We start from the raw sequence: 16,537 nt of genomic DNA on the forward strand, positions 1-16,537 counted from the left end.
CTGCTACCAATAAGAGTGCAAATGAGTTATTAAAATATAGTACTCCAAAGCTTATCTCCAAGAGAAGATACTTAAATAGCCTAAGTCCAGATCTTACCTTTTGGCTTCCTCTAGGTGGCATAAGTATTCATAAGCGATGTTCTGCCGCCTCCTCTCATCCATCTCCTCTGCAGAGAGCCTTTCATCATCCACAATAGCTGGGAACAGAGAATAACATCACATTACTGTAAGGGCAGTGTACATCAGCTAAACACCTGAGACAATCCACTAGGAAAAATTCACACACAGTTCAACATTGAACACTGAGACACAGGGGTACTGAAACACCAAACACAGAAAGAGATTTGCTTTGAATTTTACAATATTATATTAGTTTTAGCAAAAAAAAAAAAAATGCAATACTGAAGTACAGGTTGAAATTACTAAATAATAGAATGAGAACAGCAATCAGATTTCATAAACATATCATAGGAGTTAGACAACCTCAAATCAACTAGAGCATGGTCTACTTACAACAACTTCCTTTCACAAGTTTGTGAAATTGATCCAGTGGCTCCAGCTTGGACCATCCTGAAAATTCTGGAGTTGAACAAAAAAATCAACAAAGACTTGTGTTTTCCCACTGCTAGAGGAAATTAAGACTTCTCATCAACACAAATCCTATTTTACAGATGCCAAAGTCTCTAAAATTCTTCCCTCACTTATTTCTTGGCTTTTATGAGACTAACCTTCCCGGTAAACAGCTATCCAAAAGAAAAAAAGCAATGGATATAGCAAGTGAATAGTTTTAAAGCACTCACTCTTTTCCAACACAAGCCTAGTTTGTAAACGTTCACGCTTCAGCTTTGCTTACACAGCCTCCCCATTTCCTGACTGCTCTTCCTCCAGCCACAATCTCAACAGCACCCACAGCAGCCAATTTGGCTGTCTACTTACATGACAACACACCTTTCTCATAAAAAATACCCCTTTTCCCTCTTTAACCCTGAATTTTAAGTCTGATGGCTATAAAACGAATTTGGTTTCTTGTCTTGGGTTATTCATCTAATGAAGACAGAGTGTGTGTAGCAGGGATAGTCACATGGGGCAGGAATGTCAGTGCGTGCTTTATTGCCCCAGCTGATAGCTAGCTCCAGTCCATTTTCATAAATGGGAACCCTGGCCCAAAATGCTACTGGATCAAACAGAAGAGGCCAATCTCGTAGAAAGGCCAATCCCATGCTTGACTGATGAGGAGTCCAAAATATCATCTTGGCAGTCAAAAGAAATTTAGATCAAATTTTGAACTCTTACTGGAACAAGTACAATACTAAATATTTAAGATCTAAAAATATTACCAAACTTGCCTTGCCCAGGTACCTTAGTTGGTGAGAGCACCATCCCCATATGCTAAGGTTGTGAGTTCAATCCCCCATCAAGACAAATACAAGAATCAACCAATAAATGCATAAGTGGAACAACAAATTGACATGTTGTTTTTTCTCCTCTCTATCCTTTCCTCTCTCTAAAATCAATAAATTAAAAAAAAAATTATCCTGGTGGGTTGGCTCAGCAGTAGAGCATCAACCCGGTGTGTGGAAGTCCCAGGTTTGATTTCCAGTTAAGGAACACAGGCCAAGTGACAATCTGCTTCTCTACCCCTCCCTTTCTCTCTCTCATTCTCTCTCTTATCTCCTCCTGCAGCCATGGCTCAAACGGTTTGAGCGAGCTGGCCCCGGCTGCTGAGGATGGCTCCACAGTCTCCACCTCAGGCACTAAAATAGCTCCTTTGCGAGCAATGAAGCAGTAACCCCAAATGGACAGAGCATCGCCCCCTAGTGGGCTTGCCGGGTGGATCCCAGTTGGGGATCATGTGGAAGTCTGTCTCTGCCTCCCTGCCTCTCACATAATAACAATAATAAAGATAACAAAGAATATATAAATAAGAGCAAACCCTCAGAGGACTCAATATGTACTAGATGCTCATTTGTTGAACAATTATTTTGTTTCAAGGCCTTAAGCAATGTGTTTTCTATGCAGTTTCTCAGAAGTCTCATGCTTCTATGAGGTACGTAATTTATCCCACTTGACAATACAGCCAACAGGCCAAAAGACCATTTCCCCAAGTGAAAGGCAGACACAGAGGGCTAGAAATATTTGGAGGAGACGGAGAAAACAAAAAAAGTATGGAAGAACTTTGGGGAAAGGCTCTGCTTATGGATGAGGAAAAGAAACCAGCGGAAGGGGACAGCGTTGAGATATGGGAGAGCACTAGGGCAAGCTGTTATATAACAAAAGCAGGACCAGAAAAGAAGGAGTTTTCACCGAAATCACTATCCTTCTCCTCCAGCCATTTTGCTATCACTCCCAATGGCCCACTGTGGCTTCATTCCTTTTAAAGGGGGAAACCTCATCCCAGAACGATGATATCGATACAAAGAATTGTATTTGTCAAAAGTATCTGCTTTTTCTTAATAAACTGAATCTGATTTGATTTTAGAAGAGAGCTCTTAGGTTTAGGAAAAGTACAAAAGCTCTCAAACAACCCTCCTTTGCCTTGTCCACACAGGACTCCAGCCTTCTCTTCCCTGAACTCTTATAACAACCCTCAAGAGGCTCCTAGCCACACCGTCTCCGCTACCCATTCTCCTCAGGACCACCAGAAACAACTTCCTAACACTGTCCAACTGATGGCATTCTTCTTCTCAAAACTTTCAATGAGGGCGCATGCGGGAGTCTGTCTGACTGCCTCCCCGTTTCCAACTTCAGAGAAATATATAAAAAAAAAAGGAAATTAAAAAAAAAAATGACAAAACTTCCAAATGGAAAAACAAGAACATAAGAGACTGAAAAGATGGCAGCGGAGTAGGCAGACGCACAGACGCCCAGCTCTCACCACCAAACTGGAATACAAATCAATTTAGGAAAAATCAGAATGAAAAACCAACTCTGAACTACAAGAACAGCTCTCAAAAACCAAGGAGCAAAGAAGAAGCCACAACAAACCTGGTAGTGAGCGCCTGAATCTCCCCTGCTTACAGGAACGGAGGAGGGTGGGTGAGGCTGAGAGCCCAGAGGGGATCTCACACAAGGGAAAAGACCAGAAACTACTGCTGACAGCCACTTGCCTGGTGACCAGGGAGTGAGGTGTGTTGAAAAGACAAGCTTATCTCCCAAGTGGAAAGGAAAGAGAGAGGGACAGACTGTGAGGGGCTAAGGAATGAAGGAGACGACCTAAAAAAGCTGACTCATCTGTGCTGGAGGCGGCCATAGCTGGGGGAGGGACTGAACCTTTCACAAAACAGAGCAGAATTGCTTCTGGATCAGAGATCTCCGGACATCTATCCAGCTCCAATCAGTGCAATAAGACACAGCTGAAAACAAGAAGTGGGGAGGAGGGGCAGTAACTCAGGTCTCCATGGAGATCTGAGATACACCTCCCTCTACTGAAGCTGAGAAAACACCCTGCCCCCAGAGAGATTAGTTGGCTAAAGAGGCCTTCAGAGTCTCAGGTTACACCCATCACATTCCTGGATACAGTTTCAAGGAAGCCCCCTGCTGAGATCAGTAAACCTGTTAAGAAAAGAAACAAATCAAGACTTCAAAGCTGCCCAAATCCAAAAGTGGATTACAGATAACAGCTCATACCAACCAAAGAAGACCTAGAAATAACACAACTGAAAACTGGAGGCAGACAACACCAAGCCTAGACTCAACCAACTCTACAAATAAAACACTCAAAAGCAGACGATGAGAAGACAAAGGAGTGCAATCCAAATGAAACCACAAGAGACACCTTCGAGAGATGAACTGAGTGATATGGAAATAATCAAACTTCCAGATGCGGAGTTCAAAATAATGATTGTAAGGATGCTTAGGGATCTTAGAACAACAATGGATGGTCATTATGAACACCTCAATAAAGAAATAGCAAGTATAAAAAAGAATCAGTAGGAGATGACAAATACAATATCAGAAATAAAGACCACAATGGAAGGAATTAAAAACAGGATAGATAGAGCTGAGGATCGAATCAGCGAGTTGGAGGACAACTGGAATGAAGTGATGAAAGCAGAGAAGAAAAGAGAAAAGAGACTCAAAAAGTCAGAGGAAACTCTTAGAGAGCTCTGTGACAACATGAAGAGAAATAACATCCGCATCATAAGGGTTCCAGGAGAAGAAGAAAAAGAACAAAGGATAGAGACTTTGTTCAATCATATCATAGCTAAAAACTTCCCTAAGTTAATGCAAGAGAAACTCTCACAAGTCCAAGAAGCACAGAGGACTCCATTAAAGAGAAACCCAAAGAAACCTACACCAAGACACATCATAATTAAAATACCAAAGCTAAGCAATAAAGAGAAAATATTAAAAGCTGCAAGAGAAAAAAAACTTATCACCTACAAAGGAGCCCCCATAAGGATGACATCCGACTTCTCAACAGAAACAATTGAGGCCAGAAGGGAATGGCAAGAAATATTCAAAGTAATAAAAAACAAAAGCCTACAACCAAGACTGCTTTATCCAGCAAGGCTATCATTTAAAATCGAAGGAGAAATAAAAAGCATCCCAAACAAAAAACAACTCAAGGAATTCATTACAACCAAACCAATGCTGCAGGAAATGTTAAGGGGCCTGTTGTAAACAGATCAAAGTGGGAAAAGAATATAGCAAAAAAGGAATACATCTTTAAAGAAGAAAATGACAATAAACAACTACATATCAATAATAACCTTAAATGTAAGCCCTGGCCGGTTGGCTCAGCGGTAGAGCGTCGGCCTAGCGTGTGGAGGACCCAGGTTCGATTCCCGGCCAGGGCACACAGGAGAAGCGCCCATTTGCTTCTCCACCCCTCCGCCGCACTTTCCTCTCTGTCTCTCTCTTCCCCTCCCGCAGCCAAGGCTCCATTGAAGCAAAGATGGCCCGGGCGCTGGGGATGGCTCTGTGGCCTCTGCCTCAGGCGCTAGAGTGGCTCTGGTCGCAACATGGCGACGCCCAGGATGGGCAGAACATCGCCCCCTGGTGGGCAGAGCATCACCCCATGGTGGGCGTGCCGGGTGGATCCCGGTCGGGCGCATGCGGGAGTCTGTCTGACTGTCTCTCCCTGTTTCCAGCTTTAGAAAAAAAATAAATAAATAACCTTAAATGTAAATGGATTAAATGATCCAATCAAAAGACATAGGGTAGCTGCATGGATAAGAAAACAGGACCCATACAAATGCTGTCTACAAGAGACACACCTTAGAACAAAAGATGCACATAGATTGAAGGTAAAAGGATGGAAAAAAACATTTCATGCAAATGGAAATGAAAAAAAAGCTGGGGTAGCAATACTTATATCAGACAAATTGGACTTTAAAACAAAGGATATAGTAAAAGATAAAGAAGGCCACGACATAATGATAAAGGGAGTAATCCAACAAGAAGATATAACTATTATAAATATCTATGCACCTAATATAGGAGCACCCAAATATATAAAGCAGACTTTGATGGATTTAAAGGGCAAGATCAACAGCAATACTATAATAGTAGGGGATTTCAATACCCCACTAACATCACTAGATAGATCCTCAAGAAAGAAAATTAACAAAGAAACAGCAGACTTATTGGAAACACTAGATCAACTCGATTTAATAGATATCTTCAGAACCTTTCACCCTAAAGCAGCAGAATATACATTCTTTTCAAGTGCTCATGGTACATTCTCTAGGATAGACCACATGTTAGGTCACAAAAGTGCTCTCAACAAATTTAAGAAGACTGAAATCATATCAAGCAGTTTCTCTGATCACAAAGACATGAAACTAGAAATGAACCACACAACAGAAAAGCTCAAAAATTCCAAAACACATGGAAACTAAATAGCAGGTTGTTAAATAATGAATGGATTAAGAATGAGATCAAAGAAATAAAATTCCTAGAAACAAATGACAATGAGCATAGAACAACTCAAAATTTATGGGACACAGTGAAAGCAATACTGAGAGGGAAGTTCATAGCACTACAGGCACACTTTAAAAAGCTAGAAAAAGCTCAAATAAACAACCCTGCATCTAAAAGAATTAGAAAAAGAACAGCAAGTAAATCCCAAATGTAGTAGAAGGAAGGAAATAATAAAGGTCAGAGCAGAAATAAATGACATAGAGGCTAAAGAAACAATACAGAGGATCAATGAAACTAGGAGTTGGTTCTTTGAAAAGGTAAACAAGATCAATGAACCTTTAACTAGACTCACCAAAAAAAAGAGAGAGAGGACTCAAATAAATAAAATTAGAAATGAGAGAGGAGAAATAACAACTGACACAACAGAAATACAAAATATTGTAAGAAAATACTATGAAGAACTGTATGCCAAAAAACTAGACAACCTAGATGAAATGGACAAATTCCTTGAAACATACAATCTTCTAAAAATCAATCTGGAAGAATCAGAAAACCTAAACAGACCAATTATACCAAATGAGATCGAAACAGTTATCAAAAAACTCCCTACAAAGAAAAGTCTGGGGCCCGATAGCTTCACAACGAAATTCTACCAAATATTCAAAGAAGAACTAACTCCCATCCTTCTCAAACTATTTCAAAAAATTCAAGAGGAAGGAAGACTTCCAAGCTCCTTTTATGAGGCGAGCATAATTCTGATTCCAAAACCAGGCAAAGACAACACAAAGAAAAAAAATTATATCGGCCTAGCGTGCGGAGGACCCGGGTTCGATTCCCGGCCAGGGCACACAGGAGAAGCGCCCATTTGCTTCTCCACCCCTCCGCCGTGCCTTCCTCTCTGTCTCTCTCTTCCCCTCCCGCAGCCAAGGCTCCATTGGAGCAAAGATGGCCCGGGCGCTGGGGATGGCTCTGTGGCCTCTGCCTCAGGCGCTAGAGTGGCTCTGGTAGCAACATGGCGACGCCCAGGATGGGCAGAGCATCGCCCCCTGGTGGGCAGAGCGTCGCCCCTGGTGGGCGTGCCGGGTGGATCCCGGTCGGGCGCATGCGGGAGTCTGTCTGACTGTCTCTCCCTGTTTCTAGCTGCAGAAAAATGAAAAAAAAAAAAAAAAAAAGGAAAAAAATTATAGGCCAATATCTCTGATGAATATAGATGCTAAAATCCTCAACAAAATATTAGTAAACCAGATCCAACAATATATGGAAAAAATCATACACCATGATTAAGTGGGATTTATTCTGGGGAGGCAAGGCTGGTACAATATTAGTAAATCAATCAATGTGATTCATCACATAAACAAAAAGAAGGAGAAAAACCATATGATAATTTCAATAGATGCAGAAAAAGCATTTGATAAAATCCAGTACCCATTCATGATCAAAACTCTCGGCAAAGTGGGAATACAGGGAACATACCTCAACATAATAAAAGCCATCCATGAGAAACCCACAGCCAACATCATACTCAATGGGCAAAAATTAAAAGCAATACCTTTAAGATCAAGAACAAGCCCCTTTCACCACTCTTATTTAACATAGTCCTGGAAGTCCTAGCCACAGCAATCAGACAAGAAGAAAAAATAAAAGGCATTCCAGTTGGAAAAGAAGAAGTAAAACTATCATTATTTGCAGATGATATGATATTGTATATAGAAAACCCTAAAGTCTCCGTCAAAAAGCTACTGGACCTGATAAATGAATTCAGCAAAGTGGCGGGACATAAAATCAATACTCAGAAATCAGAAGCATTTTTATATACCAACAATGAACAGGCAGAAAGAGAAATTAAGGAAACAATCCCCTTCACAATTACAACCAAAAAAATAAAGTACCTAGGAGTAAACTTAATCTAGGCGACTAAAGACTTGTACTTGGAAAATTACAAAGCATTGATAAAAGAAATCAAGGAAGATACAAACAAGTGGAAGCATATACCGTGCTCATGGTTAGGAAGAATAAATATCATTAAAATGTCTATATTACCCAAAGCAATCTATAATTCAATGCAATACCAATAAAAATACCAATGACATACTTCAAAGATATAGATCACATATTCCAAAAATTTATATGGAACCAAAAAAGAACACGAATAGCCTCAGTAATCTTAAAAAAGAAGAATAAAGTGAGAGATATCACACTTCCTGATATCAAGTTATACTACAAGGCCATTGTACTCAAAACAGCCTGGTCCTGGCATAAGAACAGGCACATAGATCAATGGAACAGAACAGAGAACCCAGAAATAAACCCACAGTTCTATGGACAACTGATATTTGACAAAGGAGGTAAGGAAATACAATGGAGTAAAGACAGCCTCTTTTTAACATATGGTGTTGGGAAAACTGGACAGCTACCTACAAAAAAATGAAACTAGATCACCAGCTTACACCACTCACAAAAGTAAACTCAAAATGGATAAAAGATTTAAATGTAGGCCTTGAAACCATAAGCATCTTAGAAGAAAACATAGGCAGTAAGCTCTCCGACATCTCTCGGAGCAATATATTGGCTGATTTATCTCCACGGGGAAGTGAAATAAAAGACAGGATAAACAAATGGGACTATATCAAACTAAAAAGCTTTTGCACAGCCAAAGACAACAAGAACAGAATAAAAAGAAAATCTACACAATGGGAGAACATATTTGACAATACGTCTGATAAGGGGTTAATTACCAAAATTTGTAAAGAACTTGTAAATCTCAACACCAGGAAGACAAACAATCCAATCCAAAAATGGGCAAAAGAGATGAATAGACACTTCTCCAAAGAGGACATACAGATGGCCAATAGGCATATGAAAAAATGTTCAACATCACTAATGATTAGAGAAATGCAAATTAAAACCACAATGAGATATCACCTCACACCAGCCAGAATGGCGCTCATCAACAACACAACACAGAATAAGTGCTGGCGAGGATGTGGAGAAAAGGGAACCCTCTTGCACTGCTGGTGGGAATGCAGACTGGTGCGGCCACTGTGGAAAACAGTATGGAGATTCCTCAGAAAACTGAAAATCGAACTGCCTTTTGACCCAGCTATCCCACTTTTAGGAATATACCCCAAGGACACCATAGATCGGCTCCAAAAGGAGAAATGCACCCCCATGTTTGTGGCAGCATTGTTTAAAATAGCAAAGATCTGGAAACAGCCCAAGTGTCCGTCAGAGGACGAGTGGATTAAAAAGTTTTGGTACATATATACTATGGAATACTACTCAGCCATAAGAAATGATGACATTGGATCATTTACAATAACATGGATGGACCTTGATAACATTATACGAGTGAAATAAGTAAATCAGAAAAAAATCTAAGAACTATATGAATCCATACATAGAATGGACATAAAAATGAGACTCAAGAGACATGAACAAGAATATGATGGCAACAGAGGTGAGGGGTGGGGGGAGGGGGGATGGGGCGAAGAAGGAGAGAGGGGTTGGGGGAGGGGAGGGGCACAAAGAAAACCAGATAGAAGGTAACAGAAGACAATTTAACTTTGGGGGAGGGGTATACAGCACAATCAAATGTCAAAATAATCTAGAGATATTTTCTCTCAACATATGTACCCTGATTTATCAATGTCACTGCATTAAATTTAATAAATTAAAAAAAAACTTTCAGTGGATCCCCATATCCTACAGAACAAAGTTCTAGAACCTTTCCCTCTCCCGCACAGTCATGGAGCTGACATGTCAGTCACCCCTCCCGAGCAGCACTATATCTAGGGCCACATAGCACAGCCTTTGAGTTTGAGTGCTTCTGCTATTGTCTCTCTGCCTGGAAAGCCCTTGTCCCACCTTCTATGTGGGACATCTATGACATCATCTCAAGCAAAACTCAGCAGATCTCAGAGTCAGAATCCATCCACTGTTCTCCGCACTTTGGTTTGCTCTTTTATCCCTTTCTCACACAGAAGCGCCATTGTAATTCCGTCAGGTCTGCCTCTCTTCAGTCAGGTGCCTTAGCGGAAAGGACTCTCTCTGATTCACCTCTACACCACCACCCACACATCAACCATGGCTCCTTGCACGAAGAGCACTCAAGTATTTTCTGGGAAATTATGTTCCAGAGAATACTCACTAAGTCAGTTAACCATATGCCTATAGTGAGTCAACTTTGCAAATCATGATTTTTCTCATCCTGGGTTTTCTCAGAAGATATCTGGCACCCCACATATCATCACATAATGCTCCATTCTCCACCATCCCTAACAGGTAATCCACAGGACACCCCATGACTTCCAGTTTCTCATTTTAATTTCAGTCTAAAAATCTGTCTCCCATTTTTAACAGGATATTTTCATATAGTACCTTCTGACACATCAAAGTTTAAAAACAATAGAAAACATTTATTTTTATTTTTTTTTTGAGACAGAGAGAAAGAGACAGAGAGAGGAACAGATAGGAGCAGATGGACAGGAAGGGTGAGAGATGAGAAGCATCAATTATTCCTCACAGCACCTTAGTTGTTCAGTGATTGCTTTCTCATATGTGCCTTGACAGGGGTGGGGTGGGGGACTACAGTAAAGCAAGTGACCCCTTGCTCAAGCCAGCAACCTTGGGCTCAAGCCTGTGACCTTTGGGCTCAAGCCAGGGACCATGGGACCATGTCTATGATCCCACGCTCAAGCCAGTGACCCCACACTCAAGCTGGTGAGCCCACGCTCAAGCCAGATGAGCCTGCACTCAAGCCAGCAACCTTGGAGTTTCGTAACTGTGTCCTCTGCGTCCCAGTTCAAAGTACTATCCACTGCACCACCACCTTGTCAAGCAATACAAAACTCTTAATGGGAGTCCACATACTCAGTCTACTCTCCCCAGCTGTTAAGTGTGGGGAAAAAGGAGGCCCTCCCATCGTCACCTTCATTCTTCATTGTTGCTTCCTTCCAGCCTCATGCAACCCACCTGGAAGGAGGCAAAAGCCCCAGCAGTATTCAGTCCTCTGGCCTCTGCTTCTGACTGTGAGTCCATAAACCTATGCAAGATTCTATCAGCCCAGGAGAGAACTGAGGGGGCTCTCAAACTCTGACTTCACCCCATCCAATGAGAAGATTTAAAATTTGAACTGAAACATCCACAAAGCTTTACATTGTAACTGCAACATAATTGGCCAAAGCTGATAGAATTCTATCTCTATTTAAGGTTCAACTCAAGGGCCACTTCCTTCCCAAAGTCTTCCCTCAAAATGCCCTCTCTCCTGGTACCTCCTTTATTACCTTATTTAATAGTAACCTCCTAGAAAACAGATGTGTGTTCTCACAGTGTCAACACAGGCTCCATGCTCCATAAACATATACTTAATGAGCAAAATAATAAAAGGCCTCTAAAATATTTATGTGGGGCAGTTTTATTTGCCTATTTACAATGAATAAAATAAGGGTGCAGTCACTGATAGTGATTGAGCAAATATACATAATACCATCACATAGACTTCATTCAACTAATGTTTAATTCATAGATTCTATGGGCCAGGCATGAGTGACAGCATGAGGGACAGGGCAGTGAACCAACCAAACAAAACATGTTTGTCCTCATGGGGCTTCCTTTTACCCACCCCTTTTTATCCTCTGACCTGGCACACTGCTCTTCCAACCACACACATACCAACCTCACCTTCCTTTACTAATGACCTATTGTCAAAGTGGAGGCCAAGGTTATGAGTTTGAGAAAGTCTTAAAAATAGCAAGAGCAGATCCTTCTAGGGCACAGAGGTTACCTACAAATATTTCTGCATTACTCAGCAGTTACTACTTAGCAACTTCTGAAAAGAATCATAGATATGGATAATTACCCTGCCATTTAAAGGGCTATCAGGGTGCTGATAAAATAATTCACTCAAGCATGACTTTTCTGTCCATACAGCACTTTCCCATGTTATTGTAAGGTTCTCATAATCACTCAGAGAGTGCTATTATCTCTTCTTTACAAATGAGGAAGCTGGGGTCATGCAAGGGAAAGAAACCGCCTGTGGATATTTGATGGGACGATGGCAGAGCTAGGCTGGAATGGCGATCCCTCCAGCATGCTGACCCAGCTCCTTGCCCAGTGCCATGCTACTACCAGATCTGAGTAAGCCAGGGACGGTCCAAAATGCCAAACTGAAGGACAGATCGTTTAAGTGCTTTCAGAAGTGCTTTTATTTGAAAGCAACTTAATTAGATGCAATTTCCTCAAAAAATTTCATGTTTATTGGCTGCTTTGAATCCTAAGAAACATAGGACATTGTGAACAACACAACTTACTGAAGTATTAACAACTCACAAAATGCCATTTTTAATGTTAGCTAAAATATTGTACTTTAAAGCCATAAGTTTCTATGGGAAGTACAACATAGGGACTATGTAAGGTTTAAGGAGCAGAATGAGAATGAGTCAGTAAAGAAGGTATTGAAATAGAACTATAAGTTAGAAACAGGAGGTATGTTAAGAAGCCCATCTCCCAAAGAACACCCACAAAATCCAAGTGAACAGCCCAAGACCTATCTCATTCATTAAGGAGTTGGCATGGTTACTGTTATTTTCAGCTACTCTGTTCTCTTCACATGCAGAGACACCAAAGCCACCATATCCTTTGTATTAAAATTCATTTGTTTGCCCTGGCCAGTTGGCTCCGTGGTAGAGCATCACCTGGCATAATGGAAGTCCTGGGTTCGATTCCCAGTCAGGGCACACAAGAGAAATGACCATCTGCTTCTCCACCCCACCCCCTCTCGCTTCTCTCTTTCTTTCTCTTTCTCTCTCTCTCTCCCCCTCCTGCAGCCATGGCTCAAATGGAGCAAGTTGGCCCTAGGTGCTGAGGATGCCTCAGGGCATTGCCTGGTAGGGAGCTAGCCTGGCCTCCCTTTCTCTCACTGAATAAAAAACATTTTTATTTGTTTGTATTTATTCATTTATTTACTTATTTATTTAGAGAGAGAACACGAGAGAGACAAAGAGGGTAAGAAGCATCAACTCGTAGTTGTTTTTCACTTTAGTTTTGCATTAATTGTTTCTCATACCTGTCTTAAGGGCACTGAGCCAGTGCCTCCTTGTTCAAGTTAGCAACCTTGGGCTTTTCATGTTAGTAACCTTTGGGCTCAAGCTGGTGAGCTTTAGGATCATGTGGATGATCCCCTGCGGAAGCCAGCAATCCTGCGCTGATGAGCCTGCACTCAGAACCAGTGACCTCAGGGTTTCCAACTGGTGACCTCAGCATTCTGGACCAACACTTTATCCAATGCACCACCACCAGTCAGACTAAATTTCATTTGTTTTACAACAAATATTTGAGTGGCTGTTCTAGGGACTGGACACAAAGTGACAGGTATGACACACAAGGTCCCTCATGAAGTTTTTATTATAAACAATGAACAGTTTGGCATAATCACAGGATGCTCAGACAGGTAGGATGTCTTTTTTTTTTTTTTTTTTTTTACAGAGACAGAGAGAGAGTCAGAGAGAGGAATAGACAGGGACAGACAGACAGGAACGAAGAGATGAGAAGCATCAATCATTAGTTTTTCGTTGCACATTGTGACACCTTAGTTGTTCATTGATTGCTTTCTCATATGTGCCTTTACCACAGGCCTTCAGCAGACCGAGTAACTCCTTGCTGGAGCCAGCAACCTTGGGTCCAAGCTGATGAGCTTTTGCTCAAACCAGATGAGCCCACGCTCAAGCTGGCGACCTCGGGGTCTTGAACCTGGGTCCTCAGCATCCCAGTCCGATGCTCTATCCACTGCGCCACCGCCTGGTCAGGCAAGGCATGTCCTTTTAAAGAAAAGCAGAATAATGAACACCAATTCATAGAAATACGCCAGCCACAATTTAGCATTTTGTCTACACATTGTTATCTGACATGCCTCAAAATTTCTGCAAGGAACCATGAATATCCTCGGGTACTTAATTCAAACATGTTTTAAACTATCTAAGAGTTGGAACCAGCTTTTACCTGGGGAGAATATCTAAATGAATATCTCCCACTTTCAGTACTTAAAGCATAGCTACTGGAGAAGACATATATATCCCAAGGAAGGTGATAGAAATGAGAGAATTGATTCCAAGATCCTAAAATTGGGGCAGGAGGCAAGACTGGAATATAAAGATGAGAGAACCCAAAGTCCAAAATTTCCAGTAAACTGATGCATTTGGCAAACTCGCCCCATGATATAGTCTGGTTTCATACTAGCGCCCTGAAGCATTGACAGCTACTTCAATTTAAGCTTTAAAGAATCACATGATCAAATTTCTTGTTATGGTAATATAATGTTATAGTAATTAAATATATAGAAATACAGAAAAATATGGAAGATATATATAAATAATTAGGATATAATATTAAGAGCAATTAAGGAAATATCTGGATAGGAATTCATCTAGTGTGTACAGATATGATAGGCAGACTCTGCCTTTCACGCAGGTCCAGTTAGTGTATGTGTGTGAAGTTATATATAGATAAAAAGTGGCTTGATGTGATATTTCAGTAGATTAACATAGAGAGGAACTCCCAAAAAGAAGTGGTTTGAGGTGATAATCCTGTAGATTGACACCTGTTAGAAGGCGATGGCCAGAAAAAGTACTAAAGCTAAGGGACCCCCTGCTGCGGTAGTCGCCCAGACTCCAAAGTTGAACATGGACTGTCTCCACACAGCTCTGACCAAAGCCAGCCGAGAGAAGCACACTGATGGGGCCCCCTTAAGCTGTACCCAGGCACCCAAAAAGATTTATGAGTAATAAACTGCCTGTGTGATTCTTGCAACTAACTTGTGTGTCGGTAGTGTCTTTCCTCCAGTGGCAGTTAGTATCAGCACTGATAAGCAGAATCATCATAGCCACCTCAAGAGTAGTCTTGAAGAGGCTGCCAGCCCTGCTGTTAAGCAGAAGTGTCCCACTGTGCAAGGAAGTCGAATCTGGGATGCCTGATCGACATAGAGCTTAGGCTCTACTGGGATACTTCTCTAAACAGAGTTTTCTTTTGAAAAATAGGCAAACCTGAAAGTGTTTAGCAATTGGATACATAGTCACAGGCACTGTAGAGAATCTGAAATCATAGAGATTTCTCCTTCGCATGTTAAAAACATGGGCTTCATCAAGTCACCAAAATTATGGGACGCTCACTACAGAGGCTCACATCTCATCCATCTCCACATTTTTAACATGTGCCAGGTAATAGCAGGTGCTTAGTAAAGGCTACTGAATGGTAGGTTCAGCTTTGTGCTTGAAAGGCAAAGAGGTTGTATCTTTCATGGGATTAGTCCTACCAAGTCCAACACCCTGACGGTAATATAGCCAGCCATACAGTCCTGATCCAAAGGGAAGATGAGGCCCTGGCCAGTTGGCTCAGCAGTAGGGCGTCGGCCTGGCGTGCAGGAGTCCAGGGTTCGATTCCCGGCCAGGGCACACAGGAGAAGCGCCCATCTGCTTCTCCACCCCTCCCCCTCTCCTTCCTCTCTGTCTCTCTCTGCCCCTCCCACAGCCAAGGCTCCACTGGAGCAAAGATGGCCCGGGCGCTGGGGATGGCTCTGTGGCCTCTGCCTCAGGAGCTAGATAATAAAAATAGAAAAAAAACAAAGGGAAGATGAATTTTACTTAAAGCCTGCCCTAAATACCTTTCCTGGAACTTCTCCACCATCACACATTTCTAAGAATTCTCCAAAGTTATAAATCAATACACAACTTCAGAGGCTATTCAGGTTGTAAATGGCTGTAAGAGACTGTTGCCATCTCCTTTAATGTGATCATACTTGAGCACCTAAAATGCCATCAGTTCTACCAAGACTGGGAGAAAACTCAGCACACTTTTTCAAAAGAGGATCTCATGGTTAAATTGCACACAGGAGAGTAAAGTAATTTTGGTCTACTGTGAAAATCTGAACAAGAATGCCTACGTGTGTGTGTGTGTGTGTGTGTGTGTACTCAAAGCAGATCATGATAAGGCCCATCCCATTTACAGAGGTACAGAGGCAGGCCAGCATACAGACTAAGATAGGAAGAAGGGTGTATCCAAGACTTTGTTTAATTTGGGGGAAAAATTAAAGGCAATGATACCTAGATTTGGGATTTCTTAGACAATTATAATTTCAGAAAACACTTTAGGGATAAAACACATCTCTTTTGCAACCAAGTAGGCAAGGGAAAATTCCATCGACTCACTGCCTGCTCCTACACACTCCACCAGCCCCACACAGACCACTCCACCGGCCCCGCACAGACCACTCCACCGGCCCCGCACAGACCACTCCACCGGCCCCGCACAGACCACTCCACCGGCCCCGCACAGACCATTCCACCGGCCCCACACAGACCTCAATGAGGAAAAATGGGGCATCACGTTTCTAAAACCAGTTCTAAAATTTTAACTCCAACAGTTAAAACTATGAAAAGGAATTGTAAAATCTTTGGTATGGCTGAGCTTCCACTATTTTTAAAAGAAGGGAAATGAATTCAACTCATCTCTACTTGGATATAAATTTTACATGCTTAAGATGGTCAGTGCAAAAGACTTCAAATTATTAAGATTTAGAACCTGTCCTAAAATGATTCTCCCTGTTCTCTATACAAAACTAATATTTCAAAGACACAGATGTTTACCTAAACTTCCCCAGCGGAATGATGATATTTTACAACTG

The 16,537-nt window shown here is 41.6% G+C and overlaps 1 protein-coding gene across 2 annotated transcripts in view; it reads right to left on the reverse strand.

The window, feature by feature from the left end:
- The window catches only part of IQGAP2 (IQ motif containing GTPase activating protein 2), a 435,050-nt gene that overhangs the window by 385,569 nt on the left and 32,944 nt on the right, over window positions 1-16,537 (reverse strand). For both annotated transcript variants that reach the window (XM_066381735.1, XM_066381736.1), the window contains one exon: window positions 98-197. In XM_066381735.1, the coding sequence (XP_066237832.1) occupies window positions 98-197 (100 nt within the window). Of the gene's footprint in view, window positions 1-97; window positions 198-16,537 lie in introns of those variants that run through there.

This window comes from Saccopteryx leptura, chromosome 4 (genome assembly GCF_036850995.1).
Source record: "Saccopteryx leptura isolate mSacLep1 chromosome 4, mSacLep1_pri_phased_curated, whole genome shotgun sequence".
NCBI classification, from domain to species: domain Eukaryota; kingdom Metazoa; phylum Chordata; class Mammalia; order Chiroptera; family Emballonuridae; genus Saccopteryx; species Saccopteryx leptura.